We start from the raw sequence: 21,353 nt of genomic DNA on the forward strand, positions 1-21,353 counted from the left end.
GGAAGGGAGAGGGATAGTTAGAAACATCGATGAGAGAGACACATGGATCAGCTGCGTCCTGCACACCCCCTACTGGGGATCAAGCCCACATTCCGGGCAGTGCCCTTGACCGGAATCGAACCCGGGACCCTTCAGTCCGCAGGCCGACGCTCTATCCATTGAGCAAAACACATGATTTTTCTTATTTAAAAAACACCTTTAGACTTTTGATTAGAAAACTAGGGCTTAAACAAATATTTATAGCCCTTAGGGAACAACGAAAAGAACATAATTCTTGCAGAAAAGCCCTAACATATTAAGTCTCTATTTAATCAAATCAGTAGTCATGATTATGAATAAAATACTATTTATAGAAATGTGAAAGACCACAATTTATCGACATTGTCTTTTTTCCACACTTAATTAGAATATAAAATTGGTCAGGGATAATCAGGTAAAGTACAAATTGAATGAAGCCTCAATTACATATTAATTTCTTCCTATCAATTAGCTGTTTAAATTTAAATTCTTTATTGTTGAAAGTATTACATATGTCTCCTTTTCCCCCCATTGACCTCTCCCCACCCATCCCCCCAGCACAGGCCCTCACCCACCTACTGTCTTGTGTCCATTGGTTATGCTGATATGCATGCATACAAGTCCTTTGGTTGATCTCTTACGCCCCTCCCACCCTCCCCTCTGAGGTTTGATGGTCTGTTCTATGCTTCTATGTGTCTGTATCTATTTTTGTTCATCAGTTTATGTTGTTCATTATATTCCAAAATGAGTGAGATCATGTGATACTTATCTTTCTTGGACTGCCTTATTTCACTTAGCATAATGCTCTCTGGGTTCATCAATGCTGTTGCAAATGGAAGGAGTTCTTTCTTTTTTATAGAAGCATAGTATTCCATTGTATAGATGTATCACTGTTTTTTAATCCACTCATCTGCTGATGGGCAATTAGGCTGTTTCCAAATCTTAGCTATTGTAAATTGTGCTGCTATAAACATAGGGGTGCATATATTATTTCTGATTGATGTTTCTGATTTCTTGGGATATATTCCTAGAAGTGGGATTACCAGGTCAAATGTCAACTAGCTTTTATTTATCTTGCTTCCATTATTGCTTCCCAAGAAATTAAGTATCCAAGCATCCATGTGTAAAATAGGCAATCCTTGGATTAGTATGCTACAACTAGCTTAGTTTTAAAAACATCTTGTAATAGCTGATTTTTCCAAACCAAGTGGAAACTAGCAATTACTGAAAATATTAAAAAGTAACATGGACATTCAGTATATAATCTTAAAAAAATCATTTTAACATTAATATTCCATCAAGACACAATTTTATTTATGTATTCACATAAATAAATAGAGCTCTCAATTGTTTTTAACAATTGTTCAGCATGCTTCTATATATTAGCAACTTGAAAACGTATAACTGTATCTTCAACATAGTTCTTATTTGAAAAATATCTTTGAAAATATTACTACATTACTTTTAAGGGCATACACAGGACATAGACATTCAAGTTCTATGAATAAACAGAATTTTAGGGGAAAATTAATAGGAAATAATATAAATTATACTATACACTTATGTTATTGCTACAACGAGAGAGAGAGAGAGAGAGAGAGAGAGAGAGAGAGAGAGAGAGAGAGAGATGGAGTACACCAGCAAGAGAATGCCTACATGTGTTTCTCCAATGGTGAGAAAGTCTTGGGATGGGTGAATCACTTAGTTGAAAGTTCATCAACTATAATATATGGAGAACTAGAATCAGCAGGCAACACAGGAGAAGTTTGTGACAGGGCTGATTTTAGCCAGTGAATTACAAGATCTTATACTGCTGTTGTTTCCATCAAGAGTGTCTGAACAAGTGATAGACTAGAAGAAGAAAATGACACTTATTGATAAAAGAATTCAAGCCCTTGCCAGTTTTGCAAAATGATTGGAACATCAGCCCTTGGACTGAAGCATCGTGGGTTCGGTTCCCTGTCATGTACCTGGGTTGCAGGTTTGATCCTTGACCCTGGTTGGGGCTCGTGCGGGAGGCAACCAATTGATGTGTCTTTCTCACATCAATGTTTCTCTCTTTCTCCCTCCTTCCATCCCTTCCACTCTCTCTAAAAATCAATGGAAAAATATTCTTGGGTGAGGATTAAGAACAACAACAACAACAACAACAAAAGAATTCAAAAGCCCTCTGTGTACTCTGCCTTGTCTACAAATGAATGCAAAATATATGAAGCAAAGAAATGGCACTATTTATAAGAGCAATTTCACAAGAGTAGCAAAACAAACCAATAGTAACAATAAATAAATATCCATTCATTGAATTTCTCATTTTGATGACTAAAACATGCTTTTTCAGCACATTTTTCAATAATATCCTCCATCTAACAAGACACACAAAAATCCAAGGTAGAAATGATGGGCAGAAGATTACTTTTTTCCAATCTTGCATTTTTATGTCTTTCTCTAATACCTCTTAATTTAATACCAGTGATTAATGTCACATATAAGTGCTAGGGAAGAGAACTCAATATTATCCATTTGGGATATTAATGGGTTTTTTGGGGATATTAGTTTTATAACTTCTAAAAATATTTACTATTTAATAATATACCATAGTTGTGAATATATACAATAGCTAAGTAGACTTAAAATTAAGTGAAAATGGCCACTGAATATTTAAAACCTCATGTTAAGACTCACCACAGCCCGGCCAGCATGGCTCAGTGGTTGAGCATCGACCTATGAAACAGGAGGTCGATTCCTGGTCAGGCAATGCCCAAGTTGTGGGCTCAATCCCCAGTGTGGGGTGTGCAGGAGGCAGCTGATGAATGATTCTCTCTCATCATTGATGTTTCTCTCTCTTCCTCTTCCATGCTCTCTAAAATCAATAAAAATATTTTTAAAACAAAGACTCACCACATATTTATATCAGACAGCTGGGTAGTATCAGAAGAAAACACATTGGGTTTGCCTTGGAAAAATCTCTTTGGCTGATCTTCAAATATAATTTCACCTATTACAAAAAAAAGCAGATCAAGGTAGAGATATGTTTCATATAACATGTTTATTATGTTTTTCATTGCAAAAGTAAAACTTGCCCTAGCCGGTTTGGCTCAGTGGATAGAGTGTCGGCATGTGGACTGAAGGGTTCCGGGTTGGATTCTGGTCAAGGGCACATGCCTGGGTTGCAGACTCAATCCCCAGTAGTGGGGTGCAGGAGGCAGCCAATCAATGACTCTCTATCATTGATGTTTCTCTCTCCCTCTCCCTTCCTCTCTGAGATCAATAAAGATATATATTTTTAAAATAAGTAAAACTTGTTCATTGCAGTTAGTTTATAAAATACAGGAACGCACAAAGAAAAAACATTTCAGAGATCACCACTTTCCAGTAATTCCTGAATATGTGTATGTACATACAATTTTTTCAAACTAAATTGGATTTGTACTATATATAATACCAATATGTAATCTACTTTTTATTTTTAATGATTATAATTTTATCATAGTATTCACTACATTCTAAAGCATGACTTTTATAGCTATATAGTAAGGCTGTACCATAATTTAATCTCATTCCTTATTTTAAACCATTAGGTCAATTGCTATCTTTATTTTGCTAAAAATGAACATTGAACTAAATATAAATAGATCATTCTTTGTAGCATACAATGAACAAAATAAATATATTTTTAAAGATTAAGGAGAAACATCTAATCTCCCAAAACTGCACTGCCATAACCTTCATCTTGAAGTAAATGTTAAAATCGGTACATTGTTGCACATTCATGTGATAACCATATCTGGCTATGAGAAAAACTGATATCCAAGTCCCTAACTTCTAGGGTGGAATATATTTAAATGCTAAAACACTAAAGCCATCTACTCATTAAAAAATACCCATAGAAACAGTTTCCGCAGACCTTCCTTAGGAGTATTATCATGGTTCATAAAGCTCAAAAAGGTATCCTGTCCTATGAAAGATTACACTGACACCATTATGGAAAAATGACTCATCTCTTATTTTTGGTTTAAATTAAAGACAAGACAAATTAGAACAAATTCATCAGAGAAGAAAATTAAAATTTTCTTTGCTAAAACCATTATTGCTTATACAACAATATTATAGCTGTCCAATTTCTGCAGATTTCTCAGAACTCCCACTTGAAGCCTTATTTGCTCCTGCTAATTCCTAATGGAAGAAATTGCTGCTTATTTTCACAGAATATGCCTTCATATGCTTGGAAATTCTAACCTTTATCTGCTTAATTTGTTATTGCATCTGAAAGATAAGATGGATTTTTAACATATTTGTATAAGTTATATTTAGGAGGGTCTGACTTAAAATATAGGCCATGAGGTATATATAGAACTTGCTTTGGAATTCTTAGGGACAACTTGAATAAATGAGTCAGTCATCCTTCAGAGCAGCTGAAAACCAGGAACAGAAGCTTGCATGTGACATGCCATGTCCACCGATGCACTGAGCCAAAATCAGGTCTATTATGCCAAAATTGCAATATAAAAACAATTTTTAAATCATAAATTCTAAGTAAATGCTAGGCACTTTCAATGTTATAAAACATTGTATGAGTAAATGTCTTAAAGGAAAATTATTTTAATTTAGTAAAACTGTTTTTTATTTGAGTGTTTTTAAAAAATTCTCAAATAACCCTAACTCCCTAAAAGCTATTTAACTGTTAATATACTAGAATGTTTTTTTCAACACTAGCCCAAACTTCACAGCACGGGCAAAAGACCCCTAAGCTAGGTCATTGATTCATCTTCATAACACAGTGCATTTAGTTTGGATAAGAGTATTTTCCAGAATTGATCTAGTTTTAGTCTTAGAATATAATAAATACATGCTGAGTTAGGTATATTACTAGGAAGACTGCCATGAATTAATCCAAAATACAATGAACATTGAAGTACATTTCAATTTCTTCCCCTATAGTTTTGCTCTTCTTTTCTTTCCCCTCCTCCTCCTTCTTCTTTCCCATCTTAATGAATTTTTTTTTGCAAATACACATTTTAAAAGTTGTATCTCCTTTATCATTTTCCCTTCATATCATAGTTAAAGTTGATACTAAGCCTATAATCCGGTAGTGGCGTTAACAAAATAGGAAGAAGAACATAGCTTAGTGAGGCAGAGTTTAGAATGGGAATCCAGGATTATGGGAGTTAAAAAAAATTCAGTTTTTTATTGCCATTTTATTACTGAGTAGGTGGGTCATTTTCCATATATTTAAACAAAAATGGCTCTCATAAAGAAGTAAAACATTGAACCTTAGCATATATTTTGGTGTTGTAAGTGTATCTAATTTCTATCAACTTATTCATATGATATCAACATGTATGTGTGGTGGCGAGGTAAGGTAGGGGCTGACATTCAGCAGAATACTTGATGCCTGATTTACTCTACTTATTTGTTCATTCCCTACCTTTTTTCAGAAAGCATTTAAGGTAACTAGCTTGGTGAATTATACTCACATAGTAAAAATCATAACCGTTGACTAAATGGGAATTAATTTTCTCAATTCACATTTATATGGTATTTTATAGCTTTCAAAATGTCTTTACATATAGTTTTGTTTGAGTAAAATAAAAGGTATCTAGTAACTTATCAAATATATTATAAATAAATAAATCCTTTAAGACAAATTTTTGTATAACATTTGATTTTATAAAATACTAGAAGCCCGGTGCATGACATTCATGCACTGGGGGGTGTGGGCGTCCCTCAGCCCAACCTGCAACCTCTCCAAACTGGGAGCCCTCAGGGGAGCCCTCTCCAATCCGGGAGTTTCTGTCTGTCTTTGCAATCATATGAGCAAATTGTATGAGAACCCAACTTAGTTTGGTTTGTTGCTCACAGCATAATAGAGGCATTTTTTTCCTTTGCTTCATTGGTGGAGATTTCCTGGAAGTTTTAGGATATCTTCCCTTTAATTTTTCCTAGACACTCTGATTTTACTTATGTCTCTCACCTTTGCTTTCCCTCCATCCCTCACCACAACAGTAACTTGCTCCAGGCTCACTTTGCTCTAGTGTCTAGGGCAGTGGTTCTCAACCTTCCTAATGCCACAACCCTTTAATACAGTTCCTCATGTTGTGGTGACCCCCAATGTCATTGTTACAAATTGAACATAATTAAAGCATAGTGATTAATCACAAAAACAATCTGTAATTATATATGTGTTTTCCGATGGTCTTAGGCGACCCCTGTGAAAGGGTTGTTCAACCCCCAAAGTAGTCGCGACCCACAGGTTGAGAACCACTGGTCTAGGAGATTCGTCTGCCACCAGAACTATGATTCCCAGCATTCCTGGTGCTCCCTGTATTCTGGGCTTCCACTTCTGGTCCTGGGGCTGCCACCAGAACGACTATTCCCAGAATTCCTGGTGCTCCCCATGCTCTTGGTTTTCCCTTCCTGCTCTGTCTCCATCCCATGGCCTCCTACTCTGCCAAGTCCTCCAAGCCACCAGCTCTTCCTCTCTGCTCTCCGTCTGGTGGCGTGGGGAGCCAAGTTCCCCAAGCTGCTCCACTCTCCGCCTGCTCTCCCCCTCTGCTCTCCACCCGACAGCTTGAGGGTAGTGACCGAGGGAACCACGTCCCCCCAAGCCACTGGCTCTCCTGCTCTGCTCTCCACCTGGTGCCTGTGTATGCAAATTAACCCATCTTTGTCTGGTTAATTTGCATACTCACTCCTGATTGGCTGGTGAGTGTAGCGGAAGGATGGTCAATTTACATGTTTCTCTTTTATTATATAGGATTTTATAAAAATAATTCAAAGCTATATTTATTTCTGCTGGTAGATAAAAGAACCTTTTCTTTTTAATGAACCAGGGATATTTGGTCTAATAGTGTTGGTGGAATTTTGACTTCTTCTAAAATAAAATTATCACAATCATTGCAAGACTAATCATCCAAGAGAAGCAAATCAAAGCAACAATACAGTACCATCTCACACCTGTCAGAATGGCTATCATCAACAAATCAACAAATGACAGGTGCTGGTGAGGATGTGGAGAAAAAGGAACCTTCTTGCACTGCTGGTGGGAATGCAGACTGGTGCTGCCACTGTGGAGAACAGTATGGAGTTTCCTCAAAAAGATAAAAATGGAACTCCCATTTGACCCAGTGATCCCACTTCTAGGAATATATCCCAAGAAACTAGAAACGCCAATTAGAAAGGACATATGCACCCCTATGTTCATAGCAGCACAATTCACCATAGCTAAGATTTGGAAACAGCCTAAGTGCCCATGAGAAGATGAGTGGATTAAAAAACTGTGGTGCATCTACACAAGGGAATACTATGCTGCAGTAAAAAAGGAGTTCTTACCATTTGCAACAGCATGGATAGGCCTGGAGAGCATTATGCTAAGTGAAATAAGCCAGTCAGAGAAAGATAAATATCACATGATCTCACTCATTTGTGGAATATAATGAACAACATAAACCGATGAACAAAAACAGATCCAGAGACAGAGAAGCATCGATCAGACCGTCAAACCTCAGAGGGAAGGTAGGGGAGGGTGGGGGTAAGGGGGAGAGATCAACCAAAGGACTTATATGCATGCATATAGGCCTAACCAATGGACACAGATAACAGGGGCGTGAGGGCATGGGGGGGGGGTAGGGGGTAATGTGGGGATAAGGACACATATGTAATAATGTAATCAATAAAAAATATATAAAATGTAAAAAAAAATACTTTTTCTTTTTAATGATCCAGGGATATTTGGTCTAATAGTGTTGGTAGAATTTTGACTTCTTCCAAAATAAAATTATCACAATCATTACAAGAAAATTTTTGAGCAAAGTCAGCTATCTATGACTATTTCATTGTCACAGATCTCAGAACACAGACTTTAAAAGGAGACTGTATAGTACCTTACATCACATCATTTTTTAAACAATATATTTTATTGATTTTTTACGGAGAGGAAGGGAGAAGGATAGAGAGTTAGAAACATCGATCAGCTGCCTCCTGCACACTCCCTACTGGGGATGTGTCCACCACCAAGGTACATGCCCTTGACTGGAATCGAACCTGGGACCCTTCAGTCTGCACGCTGACACTCTATCCACTGAGCCAAGCTGGTTAGGGCTACATCACATCATTTTACTGCTTTCTCTAAATCTGGATTAAAAATAGAAAAGCCACAGGACAAAACATTCTCTTGTAATTTATAGGGATTCAGGATTTCCCTGAGTTGTGGGGGAAAGAACTGGAATGATCTGCAATCCTGGCATTGACTTTCCTTGAATCAAGTGAGAATCATGGGTGAATTAGCAGATACAGTTGTTTAAAGTTCGAGTTTAGCTCTGATTCTTATCAACAAGCTTCATAGGAAGACTATTTTCAAACAGGATTAATGAATTACTGATTCTTCATATGTTAACATATTCTCACATGTTCTCAGTTACTTGATTCTTTTCAATATACAAAATTATAAACACCAAACAATTACATTTTAGTGGAGCTAAAAATATTTTTTTTGTCATATAACCTGGAGCTATAATTTCTTTTACATTTCTAAAAATTCTTATTTTATAAGCAATTTGGTATTTTCATATAAACTTACATTGTAAATTGTTGCATAGGACTGGGAATAGGAATTACAAGCAAACTGGTGCAATTCCCACAAGTTAATAATATGTAGAAAAGCACTGTTGAAACCAAATTGGAAAAAGGTTTTAAAGATGCCACTTTTCTTTCTCTGACTGGCTTATTTCAATGATTTCACTTATATGTGGAATCTAATGAACAAAATAAACTAACAAACAAAACAGACTCATATAAAATTATAAAACTGCCAAAAATAAAAGAGAATATAAAAAAAAACACTCAAAAACAAGAACAGATTCATAGATACAAAGAACAGACTGACAGCTGTCAGAAGGGATGGGGGTTGGGGGACTGGGTAAAAAGGTGAAGGAATTAATAAAAAAAAACCCCACATACACCCAAAACACAAAAAAACTCCAAAACTCACAAAGTATGGTGATTACCAGAGAGAAAGGAGGTAGGGGGAGATTAAAGAAGGTAAAGGGGGCATAAATGGTGATGGAAGGAGACTTGACTTGGAGTAGTGAACACACAATACAATATATAAATGATATATTGTAGAGTTGTACATCGAATCCTATATAATTTTATTAACTGATGTCACCCCAATAAATTCAATAAAATTAAAAGACAAGAAAAGCCCTGTCACTTTTCTCAGAAACAAGTCAGTGGTAACTAAATTCCAAATACATTTAAGGTAAAGTTGAATGTTAAAATATTAGTGGGAATACTAGTATATATGTTATAGGCATAAAAATGTAGCTATTTGCCCAGTAAATCCAAGTTTATGGATTAAAACTCTAATATACAGTTAATAACTTATATCAAAGGGAGTAAAATAATTTATTGTTTTGTCATTTGAGCAATTTAATTAGCATAACTGAACTTTTTTTAGAAGAAGCTGGTCCACAAAAATTATGGTTTTGTATCACAACTATTTACTTTGAACCCCACTTTCAAACAATGTTAGTTATTTATATGGGTAAATCATAAACTGTTTCTTAAAAGCAATAAAAATTATTTATACAGCCCTGGCTGGTGTGCTTAGTGGTTAGAGCATAAGCCCACCAACGGAGGGTCGTGGGTTTGATTCCCCTTCAAGGGCATGTACCTGGGTTGCAGATTTGATTATGGCCCAGGTCTGGGAGCATGCGGGAGGCAACCAATCGATGTGTCTCTTTCATGTCAATGTTTCTCTCTCTCTCTCTCTCTCTCTCTCTCTCTCTCTCTCTCTCTCTTTCCCCTGCTTCCCTCCCTTCCACTCTCTCTAAAAATCAATGGAAAAATATCCTAATTTCCTCATGTGAGGATTAACAACAACAAAAATTTATACAGCATATATAATTTTAGTTTTCAATGAGAGCTTCAATTTCTAGAAATTACAGCAAAACTAGGCAGCACCAACATTGAAATAAGCAAACATTTTCTACGAAATTGAAGTATTACTACCATACCAAGTTCACTTTTTCTTCCCAAGACTGATGTATCTGTATTGTAGTTTGTATCTCCCTACAAAAGAAAAAAAACACACAACACAAACACAAACAAAACATCAGTACTGCAGTTTGCCTATCTAAAAGAAAAGATGTAACTGAATATAAAAATGATCAGAATAGTAACTCAAAGTACAGTACTCACCATTCATTCATTGCTTCTTTAGTTATTAAATCCATGCCTTCTTCCTGAAAGACAGGAACATGAGAATAAATTGAATATAGTTCCTGTGGTTTCACAAAGTGATTTCATTCACTGTGCTATTGAATGGTCAAATGAACCTCTAAACCAGTGGTTCTCAACCTTGGCTGCACATTAGAATCACCTGGGAATCTTTTTAAAATCCTGATTTCTAGGCCTCATCCTCCAGAAATTCTGTTTCTTTGTTACTAATGTGACCTCACCCCATAATAAAGAAACAGAATTTCCGGAGGATGAGGCCCAGAAATCAGGATTTTAAAAAGATTCCTAGGTGATTCTAATGTGCAGCCAAGGTTGAGAACCACTGTTCTAAACAAATATCTGGTTCTCTACTTTTCATTGTTGCACCTAACACACTAAAGATCTATTACTTATGCATTACAGTACATCAGGTAAGCAAGGATTGATTATGAGAAAAACTTTGTGCCTTTCTTCATTCAAAAGAGAAAATATAAAACATTAATATTATACTATTTTCCTAATATTTTTTTATTTAAAAAATATTTTTATTGACTTTTTAGAGAATTGAAGGGAGAGAGATAGAGAGTTAGAAACATCGATGAGAGAGAAACATCAATTAGCTGCCTCCTGCACACTCCCTACTGGAGATGTGCCTGCAACCAAGGTACATGCCCTTGACCGGAATCGAACCTGGGACCTTTCAGTCCACAGGCCAACGCTCTATCCACTGAGCCAAACCGGTTATGGCCTATTTTCCTAATATTAATACTATGATATTAATACTACTCAAGGCCCAAAACATACTAAATTTCTGTCAGTAAGGGTGCACTTAAGTAAACAATCATACAAACATGATTTAAATCTAGTCATTCACATTGAAAAATATGTATTATATGTTAAGAAAAAATAGATGCTATTTATGTAAAATTTTAAACAAGAGCTGTTCAGAAGGATGTTCACCAAAAATTTAACAATATTTATCAATGAGTAGTGAGGTTTGGGGTATTTCTTCCTTTCTTTGTACGTTACCATATTTTCTTTGTATAATATGCAAGTATCATTTTCACAGTTATTTAAAAAAAATAATCCACATATGGAAAGATATTCTGTGTTTGTGGATGTGAAGACATAATACTGTTAAGAAGGCAATGCTACTCAAAATGATCTACAGATGCAAGGCAACCCTCTATCAAAATGAATGGCCTTCTTCTGCAGAAACACCCATCCTAAAATTCACATGGAATCTCAAGGGGACCCAAATAGTCAAAACAATTGTAAAAATGAAGAATAAACTTAGAAGGCTCCCAGTTCCCAATTTCAAGACTTACTACATAGCTATAGTAACCAAAAACAGTGTGGGACCGGCATAAGAACAGACTTTATGGAACAGAAATAAACCCTCACATATATGGTCTATTGAATTTGGAAAAGAATGGCAAACCATTTAATGGGGGAAAGGATGATCTTTTCTACAAATGGTACTTGGAAAACTGAACACGCACATACAAAACAATACAGTTGAATGTTCTCCCTACACCATATACAAAAATTAACTCAAAATATATGAAAGAAAAAAATTAAGTAAAAAGAGTAAGACAGGAAGAGCAGTAGAGGCAGAATCCTGTCTAATAAAAGAGAAAAATGGTAATTGGCGTACGACGATACCCTTTTCATTGGCTAATCAGGGCTATATGCAAATTAACTGCCAACTAAGATTGGCAGTTAACTGCCAACTAAGATTGGCAGTTAACTGCCAACAAGATGGTGGTTAATTTGCATATGTAGGCACAATGCAGGGAGGCGAAAGGGAAAGCAGGAAGAAGCCCCCTGCCACTGACAGTGATCGGAAACCCAGGGGGGAGCTAAGAGCTGGGGGGCAGGGCAAAGGCGACCCTGGGGCCGCCTTTGCCCTGCCCCCCAGCCATGATCGGAGAATCAGATGCCTTTGCCGCCCTGGCCAGTGATAGCAGGAAGTAGGGGTGGAGCCAGCGATGGGAGCTGGGCACGGTCGAAGCTGGCAGTCCCGGGAGCTAGGGGTCCCTTGCCTGGGCCTAAAGCGAAGCCCACGATCGCGGGGCCGCTGCAGCTGCGGGTCCCCGCTGCCCGGGCCGGACGCCTAGGCCAGAGGCATTAGGCCTGGGCAGGGGGGGAGCCTGCAACCACGGGGAGCTGGGGGTCCCCTGCCCAGGCCTGACACCTCTGCCAGAGGCCTCAGGCCTGGTCAAGGGGCCGATCCGGTGATTGGTGATCGGAGGGTGATGAGGGTCAACTCCTCTGGCCGAGGCATCAGGCCTGGGTGGGGGGCGGAGCCAGGGACTGGGGGGATATGATGGTCCCCTTGCCCAGGCCTGAAGCCTGGGTCAGAGGCGTCAGGCTTGGGCGGGCGGTGGAGCAAGCGATCAGAGGGAGATGGGGGTCCCCTGCCCAGGCATGATTCCTGGGCCAGAGGCCTCAGGCCTGGGCGGGGGCCAGAGCCAGTGATCAGGGGGAGATGGGGGTCCCCTGTCCAAGCCTGACACCTCTGGCAGAGGCGTCAGGCCTGGGCAAGGGGCCGATCAGGCGATCGGAGGGTGATGGGGGTCTATGCCTCTGGCCGAGGCCTCAGGCCTGGGCGGGGGCCAGAGCCAGTGATCAGGGGGAGATGGGGGTCCCCTGTCCAAGCCTGACACCTCTGTCAGAGGCGTCAGGCCTGGGCAAGGGGCCGATCCTGCGATTGGAGGGTGATGGGGGTCAACGCCTGAAGGCTCCCAGTATGTGAGAGGGGGCAGGCTGGGCTGAGGGACACTCCCCCCCACCCCCCACACACACACCCAGTGCATGAATTTCGTGCACCGGGCCCCTAGTTGTATAATAATAAATAACAAGAAAACCATCTCAAATAAGGAAAACTAGAAAACACTATGCTAACTGAAATAAGCCAAACACAAAAGAAAAAATATTGTATGATCCCATTTACATGGGGTACCTAGCATAATCAAATTCATAGAGACAGAAAGTAGAATAGAGGTATAGGAGATGGGGGTAAAATGGGGCATTATTGCTGAATGGGTACAGAGTTTCTGTTTGGCATGATGATGATTAACATTGTGAATGCACTTAATGCCACTAAATTGTACTCATGGTTAAAATGGTTAATAAAAAACCCACAGTTCAAATTCATCCTGGCATTCTTAAAAACGTATTTCACACCTAATAAAGTATCTAGAATAGTGCTGGAAAATATGACGCTAAATATTATGGAGAACATAAAATAAGCAGATAAGCCTTCCTTAAGGACACCTATAAACATATGTGAGAGGCAAGCTTTACTTATATTAGGTTGGAGCTCTCCAAAGTAAGCATGATCAGAGCCCGGGAGGAGTAGAAGGTGATCCCCTGAGAAAATAGAAATTCACTTTTTACATATATATATATATATATATATATATATATATATATATATATATATATAAAACCTTTAGCTAATTACAACTAATTGCAGTTCACCTGAGTCAAGTTAGGTGGACATATGGATAGCACAGTTGTTAGAAACATAGGCTTTGGAGCAAAACAGAACTGAGTCAAATCCGCAGTTCTGTAACTTATTACCTGTGCAACCTTAGGCAAGCAACTTATCTTGAGCCTCAGTTTCCTCATCCATATGAATATTATGGTAATAGAGGACAAGGAGGTGGTTGTAGACTTCTTATTTAGTGCCTGGCAACCTATGTAAGTAAGTGCTCAATATAACCTAGGTGTTCTTATTCTTATTCAATAGGTAATAGGAAGCCATTGTAAAATTTTGCACAGGAGAGAGAGAAAGAAGTTAAAAGTTATGTTTTAGAAAAGTTATCTTGGTGTTGGTTATAGAAGTCAGATTAAACTGGCAGAGATGGGAAATATGTTAGAATATTATTAGAGTAATCTGGGCCCAAGGGACAGAAGGAAGTAGCAGTGGGAACAGAGATGCTGTCAAGGAAGAATTAATAGGATTAGCTGCATAATTAGATACAGACGAAAAATAAGGAAGAAGTGAAGATGAGCTTCGAATCTTAAAACTGTGTGACTATTTTTTAAAAATACATTTTTATTAATTTCAGAGAGGAAGGGAGGGAGAGAGAGATAGAAACATCAATGATGAAAGAGAATCATTGATTGGCGACCTCCTGCATGCCCCCCACTGGGGATCAAGACAGCAACCAAGGCATGTGCCCTTGACCAGAATCAAACCCAGGACTCTTCAGTCCATAGACCAAAATTCTATCCACTGAGCCAAACCAGGTAGGGCTGACTGTGACTATTTTGATGTCATTATAGAAAATGAGAAGGGATTAAAAATGGCCACAGAGTAAGTGGATGCTGCATGAACATGCTCCCAAGAACAAATTGATATTACGACTAAAATACAGAAAAACATCCTGAACAATCAACGGAAAACTCACAAGAGAGAACCCTGATACCTGAGAACTAAAAGTGGAGACAACATAGAGACTAGTAGGAGAGGCAGAGGTGCAAAAGGGCTGGCCGGGCACCCACAGTCAGCAGCTGAAGTCCCGGAGAGATATCTCAGCTGTGGGGGGTTGCCATTGAGAACTCTGGGATCTAATATCCAAGCTGAGCCCCCCAGCAGAGAGCACCAAAACTGAGCAGGGTACCCACATAACATCTGGCTATGAAAAGCAGTGGGGTGCTGTCTGCCAGGGAGTAACAGCTGAAAATTCAGGCACCTCCTTAAAGAGCCAACACACAAAATTCCCTGTGGAACCACCCACCTTTTGCTCTGGCAGAGGGAGGGTGAAGTAGACAGGAGCTGTGAGAGCAGAAGCTAGGACTGGAGACTCAGGGGATAGAGCTCAGAAAGCAGACATCCCAAGTTTCCTGGACATCTTTCCCACATAGACATTTGCCTTGCCTAGGGGGAAGACAGTTGACACACCCTATTGGAAAATACCATGTCCTAAGGCCACTTAAGAGATTAAAAACAATTAGTAGCTAGGCCAGGGGTGGGCAAACTTTTTGACTCGAGGGCCACAATGGGTTCTTAAACTGGACCGGAGGGCCGGAACAAAAGCATGGATGGAGTGTTTGTGTGAACTAATATAAATTCAAAGTAAACATCATTACATTAAAGGGTACGGTCCTTTTTTTTTTTTTAGTTTTATTCATTTCAAACAGGCCAGATCCGGCGGCGGGCCGTAGTTTGCCCACGGCTGAGCTAGGCAGAAGCAACTGCCCCACGCTGTTGAAATCAACTCTCGCCACACCTGAGGATGACCACCTGGGGGGTAATTCAAGTTGGAATCCTATCAGTCTGTAGGCAGAGGTGGTCTCTGGAGGCTTTAAGTCTATGCCTGATCTAATTAGTCAGAAACAGCCTTTAACACTGTCCTACACTAGAGATTGAGAGGTGTAGAGTATCTACCTAATACAGCGGTTCTCAACCTGTGGGTCACGACCCCTTTGGGGGTCGAACGACCCTTTCATAGGGGTTGCCTAAATACATCCTGCATATCAGATATTTACATTATGATTCATAACAGTAGCAAAATTACAGTTATGAAGTAGCAATGAAAATAATTTTATGGTTGGGGGTCACCACAACATGAGGAACTATATTAAAGGGTTGAGCATTAGGAAGGTTGAGAACCACTGACCTAATACATAGTCACAAACACAACAGACGATCAAAATGAGGAAACAAAGAAACAACCCCCAAATGAAAGAACTAGTGAATTCTCCAGAAGAAGAGATAATTGAAGCAGAGATAAGAAATTTATGTGAATCAGAACTCAGAGTAATGATGGTAAAAATGCTCAACAGCATGAAAAAAGATATAGTAACTATGAAAAAAGAAGTCTGAGATAAAGAATGACATAACAGAAATAAAGAACACATTGGAAGGCATATACAGCAGATTAGGGGAAGCTGAGGATCAAATCAGTGAATTAGAAGACAGAGTGAAAAATATCACTTAATCAGAGAACCTAAAAGAAAAAACAATTAAAAAACAGGAGGACAGCTTAAGGGAGCTGTGGGACAATGTGAAATGTAACAATATTAGAATAGCAGGTATGCCAGAAGAGCCAGAAAGGGAGAAAGGAATAGAGAAGGTGTTTGAAGAAATAATGGCAGAAAACTTCCCTAACCTGGTAAAGGAAAAAGTCACACAAGTTCAAGAGGCATAGAGAACCCCAAACAAGAAGAATCCAAACAGGCCCACACCCAGACACATCATAATTAAAATGCCAAAAATTAAAGATAAAGAGAGAATCTTAATGGCAGTAAGAGAAAAGAAAACTGCCCTAACTGGTTTGGCTCAGTGGATAGAGCATTGGCCTGCGGACTCAAGGGTCCCAGGTTCGATTCTGGCTGAGGGCATGTACCTTGGTTGTGGGCACATACCTAGTAGGGAGTGTGCAGGAGGCAGCTGATCGATGTTTCTCTCTCATCGATGTTTCTAACTCTATCCCTCTCCCTTCCTCTCTATAAAAAATCAATAAAATATATTTTAAAAAAGAGAGAAAAGAAACTGTTACCTACAAAGGAGTTCCCATAAGGCTGACACCTGATTTCTAATCAGAAACTCTACAGGCCAGAAGGGAATGGCATGAAGTATTCACGGTAATGGAAAGCAAGGATCTGAGACCAAGATTACTATATCCAGCAAGGCTATCCTTCAAAATACACCATCAAATAAAGAGCTTCCCAGACAAAAAGACTAAAGGAGTTCATCACCACCAAGCCAGCATTACAAGAAATGCTAAAGGGATTGCTGTAATGAGAAGAAACAGAGAGAGAAACCTAGCCATACAGAATTAAAATGGCTATAAATAAGTACCTATCAATGTTAACCTTAAATGTAAATGGAATAAATGCTCCAATCAAAAGGTGTAGGTTAGCTGAATGGATACAAAAACATGACCCAGCTATATGCTATCTACAAGAGACCCACCTCAAACAAAAGACACACACAGGATGAGAATGAAGAGATGGAAAGAAATTTTTTTCCATGAAAATAGAAAAGAAAAAAAATTGGGGGTAAGAATACTCATATCTGAAAAATAGACTTTAAAATGAAGGCCATCACAAAAGACAACAAAGGTCACTACTTAATACTAAAGGGATTGATCCAACAAGAGGATATAATCCCGGTAAACATGTATGCACCCAATATAGGAGCACCTAAATATATATATATATATATATATATATATATATATATATATATATATAATCTCCTAGAGGACTTTAATGGAGAGATCAACAACACAGTCATAGTAGGGGATTTTAACACACCTCTGACTTCACTGGATAGATCTTCCAGACAAAAACTTAACAAGGAAACAGAGACTCTAAAGGACACACTGGATCAGATGGATTTAATTGACATATATAGAACATTTCACCCCAACACAGCAGAATATACATTCTTCTCAAGTGCACATGGATCATTCACAAAGATGGACTACATGTTAGGACACAAAACAAGTCTCTACAAGTTCAAGAAGACTGAAACCATATCAAGCATCTTCTCAGATCAGAGTGGAATGAAATTAGAAATCAAATACAGTAAAAACACCCCAAAACATTCAAACACATGGAGGTTAAATAGCATGTTATTAAACAATGAATGGGTTACCAACGAGATCAAGAAAGAAATAAAAAAAACTTCCTGGAGACAAATGAAAATGAACACACAACAACCCAAAATTTCTGGGACACAGCAAAAGCAGTCCTGAGAGGGAAGTTCATAGCATTACAGGCATGCCTCAACACACACACACACACACACACACACACACCAAAAAAACAAGAAAAATCAGCAATAAACTATTTAATCCTACAACTTAAAGAACTAGAACAAGAACAAAAAGAAAAGCCCAGAGTAAGTACAAGGAATGAAATAATAAAGATTAGAGCAGAATTAAATAACAGAGACTAAAAAAAAAATTACAAAATCAATGAAACCTAGAGCTGGTTCTTTGAAAGGATAAACAAAATTGATAAACCATTAGCAAGACTCATCAAAAAATAAAGAGAAAAGACCCAAATAAATAAAATCAGAAATGAAAGTGGAGAAGTAACCACTGACACCACAGAAATACAACGGCTTATAAAAAAAATACTATGAACAACTATATGCCAATAAACTGGACAATGTGGATGAAATAGACCAATTACTAGAAAAATACAATCTCCCAAAACTGAATCAGGAAGAATAAAAAAAACCCGAATAGGCCAATAAGAACTAATGAAATAGAAGCAGTAATCAAAAAACTCCCACCAAATGAAACCCCAGGTCTAGGTGGCTTCACAGGGAAGTTTTACCAAACATTCAAAGAACTAACACCTATACTCCTCAAGCTATTTCAGGAAATCCAAGAGGAAGGAACACTTCCAAACTCTTTTTATGAGGCCATCATTCTCCTAAATCTAAAACCAGATAAAGACACTACAAAGAGAATTACAGGCCAATATCCCACATGAATATAGATACTAAAATCCTCAACAAAATATTAGCAAATCACATCCAGCAATATATTAAAAAGATCATACACCATAATCAAGTTGGATTTATTCCAGGAATGAAAGGCTGGTACAATATTTGCAAATCAATAAGCTTGATACATCACATAAACAAATTGAAAGACGAAATCACATGATCATATCAACAGATGCAGAAAATACATTCGACAAAATCCAACATCCATTTTTGATAAAAACTCTCAGCGAAGTGGGAATAGAGGGAGCATATCACAACATGATAAAGGCCATTTATGACAAACCTACAGCCAACATCATACTCAATAGGCAAAAACTAAAACCATTTTCCCTAAGAACAGGAACAAGACAGGAATACCCACTTTCACCACTCCTGTTCAACATAGTACTGGAAGTGCTAGCCATAGTGATTAGAAAGAAGAAGATATAAAAGGCTACCCAAATTGGAAAAGAAGAAGTAAAACTGTCATATTTGCAGATGACATGATACTGTACATAGACAATCCCAAAGACTCCATCAAAAAACTACTAGACTTAATAAATGAATTCGGCAATGTAGCAGGATACAAAATAAACACCCAGAAATCTATGGCTTTTTTATACACCAATAATGAACTCACAGAAAGAGAAACTGAGAAAACAATCCCATTTACCATTACACCAAAAAAATAAGACATCTAGGAATAAACTTAACTAAGGAGGTAAAAGATCAGTACTTGGAAAACTACAGGATGTTGAAAAAAGAGATAGAGAAAGATATAAACAAATGGAAGAATATACCATGTTCATGGATTGGTAGAATCAACATCATTAAAATGTCCATACTACCCAAAGCAATCTATAGATTCAATGCAATCCCATTAAAATACCATCATTATATTTCACAGACTTAGAACAAACTCTCCAAAAATTCATCTGGAATGAAATAAAACCCCGAATAGCTGCAGCAATCCTGAAAAAAAAAAAGAACAAAGTTGGAGGGATCACAATACCAGATATCAAGCTATATTACAAAGCCACTATTCTCAAAACTGCCTGGTACTGGCACAAGAACAGACTTATACACCAATGGATCAGAACAGAAAACCAGAAATTGACTCAAACCATTATGCTCAATTAATATTTGACAAAGGAGGCAAGAACATACAATGGAGTCAAGACAGTCTCTTCCATAAACGGTGTTGAGAAAATTGGACAGATGCATGCTAAAAAATGAAACTAGATTACCAACTTACACCATACACAAAAATAAACTCAAAATGGATAAAGGACTTAAATGTAAGATGGGAAACCATAAAAATCTTAGAAGTATCCATAGGCAGCAAAATATCAGACATATGTCATAGCAATATCTTTACTGATACAGCTCCTAAGGCAATGGAAACTAAGGAGAAAATAAACAAAAAAGACTACTTCAAAATAAAAAGCTTCTGCACAGCAAAAGAAACCATCAACAAAACAACAAGAAAGCCCTCTGCATGGGAGAACATATTTTTTTAAATTTTGTTTTATTGCTTAATTACATATGTTTCCTTTTTTTTCTCCCCTTGACCTTCCCCTGGCCTCCCCTACCCCCCAGTGCCTTGTGTCCATTGGTTATGCTTATATGCATACATACAAGTCCTTTGGCTGATCTCTTACCCGCCCCCTGCAACCCTTCCCGGCCTTCCCACTGTAGTTTGACAATCTGTTTGATGTTGCTCTGCCTCTGTATCTATTTTTGTTCATCAGTTTATAATGGTCTTAATTATTCATAAATGAGTAATATCATGTGGTACTTTTCTTTCATTGACTGGCTTATTTCACTTAGCATAATACTCTCCAGTTCCATCCATGCTGTTGCAAATGGTAAGAATTCCTTCTTTTTTACAGCAGCATAGTATTCCATTGTGTAGAACATATTTGCCAATGCTATCTCCAATAAGGTTTTAATCTCCAAAATTTGCAGGGAACTCATACAACTTAACAAAAGGAAGATTAAACAATCCAATCAAAAAATGGGCCAAGGACCTAAATAGACACTTTTCAAAAGAGCACATACAGAAGGCCAAGAGACATATGAAAACATGCTCAAAGTCACTAATCATCTGAGAGATGCAAATCAAAATGACAATGAGGTACCATCTCACACCTGTCAGAATGGCTATCATCAGCAAATCTACAAATGACAAATGCTGGCAAGGATGTGGAGAAAAAAGAACCCTCTTGCCCTGGTGGTGGGAATGCAGACTGGTGCAGCCACTGTGGAAAACAGTATGAGTTTCCTCAAAAAATTCAAAATGGAACTGCCATTTGACCCAGTAATCCCACTTCTAGGACTATATCCCAAGAAAACAGAAACACCAATCAGAAAGGACATATGCACCCCTATGTTCATAGCAGCACAACTTACCATAGCTAAGATTTGGAAACAGCCTAAGTGCCCATCTGTAGAGGGCTGCCTGGGAGGCACCTAGGCATTTTCTTATAATTATTGTCAGCTAAACTCAGAGCATAGGCAGAGCCACGCCCTGGGAACAAGCTTCCCCAATAAGGCTGGACATGTTAATCAGGCAGGGGCGGAACTAGATATGTAAATCTAGGCCTTTAAAATAAACCTGCTGTGTGGCTCAGCCCGCCTTTTTGCCGCCTCTCCATCA

At 38.2% G+C, this 21,353-nt stretch overlaps 1 protein-coding gene across 7 annotated transcripts in view; it reads right to left on the reverse strand.

Annotated features, from left to right (window-relative positions):
* The window catches only part of LOC132225175 (P2R1A-PPP2R2A-interacting phosphatase regulator 1-like), a 68,092-nt gene that overhangs the window by 24,181 nt on the left and 22,558 nt on the right, over nucleotides 1–21,353 (reverse strand). For 4 of the 7 annotated variants that reach the window (XR_009450807.1, XR_009450806.1, XR_009450809.1 and 1 more), the window contains exons 3-5: nucleotides 10,216–10,259; nucleotides 10,032–10,086; nucleotides 2,917–3,013 (exon numbers count right to left, since the gene is read on the reverse strand). Coding sequence is in view for 2 of the 7 variants with exons in the window: in XM_059680461.1 (XP_059536444.1) it covers nucleotides 10,032–10,086; nucleotides 10,216–10,259 (99 nt within the window). In the remaining 5 variants the exon portion in view is untranslated. The remainder of the gene's footprint in view (nucleotides 1–2,916; nucleotides 3,014–10,031; nucleotides 10,087–10,215; nucleotides 10,260–21,353) is intronic. The other 3 variants (XR_009450811.1, XM_059680462.1, XM_059680461.1) reach the window with 1 other exon arrangement.

Source organism: Myotis daubentonii, chromosome X (assembly GCF_963259705.1).
Source record: "Myotis daubentonii chromosome X, mMyoDau2.1, whole genome shotgun sequence".
In the NCBI taxonomy this organism is placed as follows: Eukaryota; Metazoa; Chordata; class Mammalia; order Chiroptera; family Vespertilionidae; genus Myotis; species Myotis daubentonii.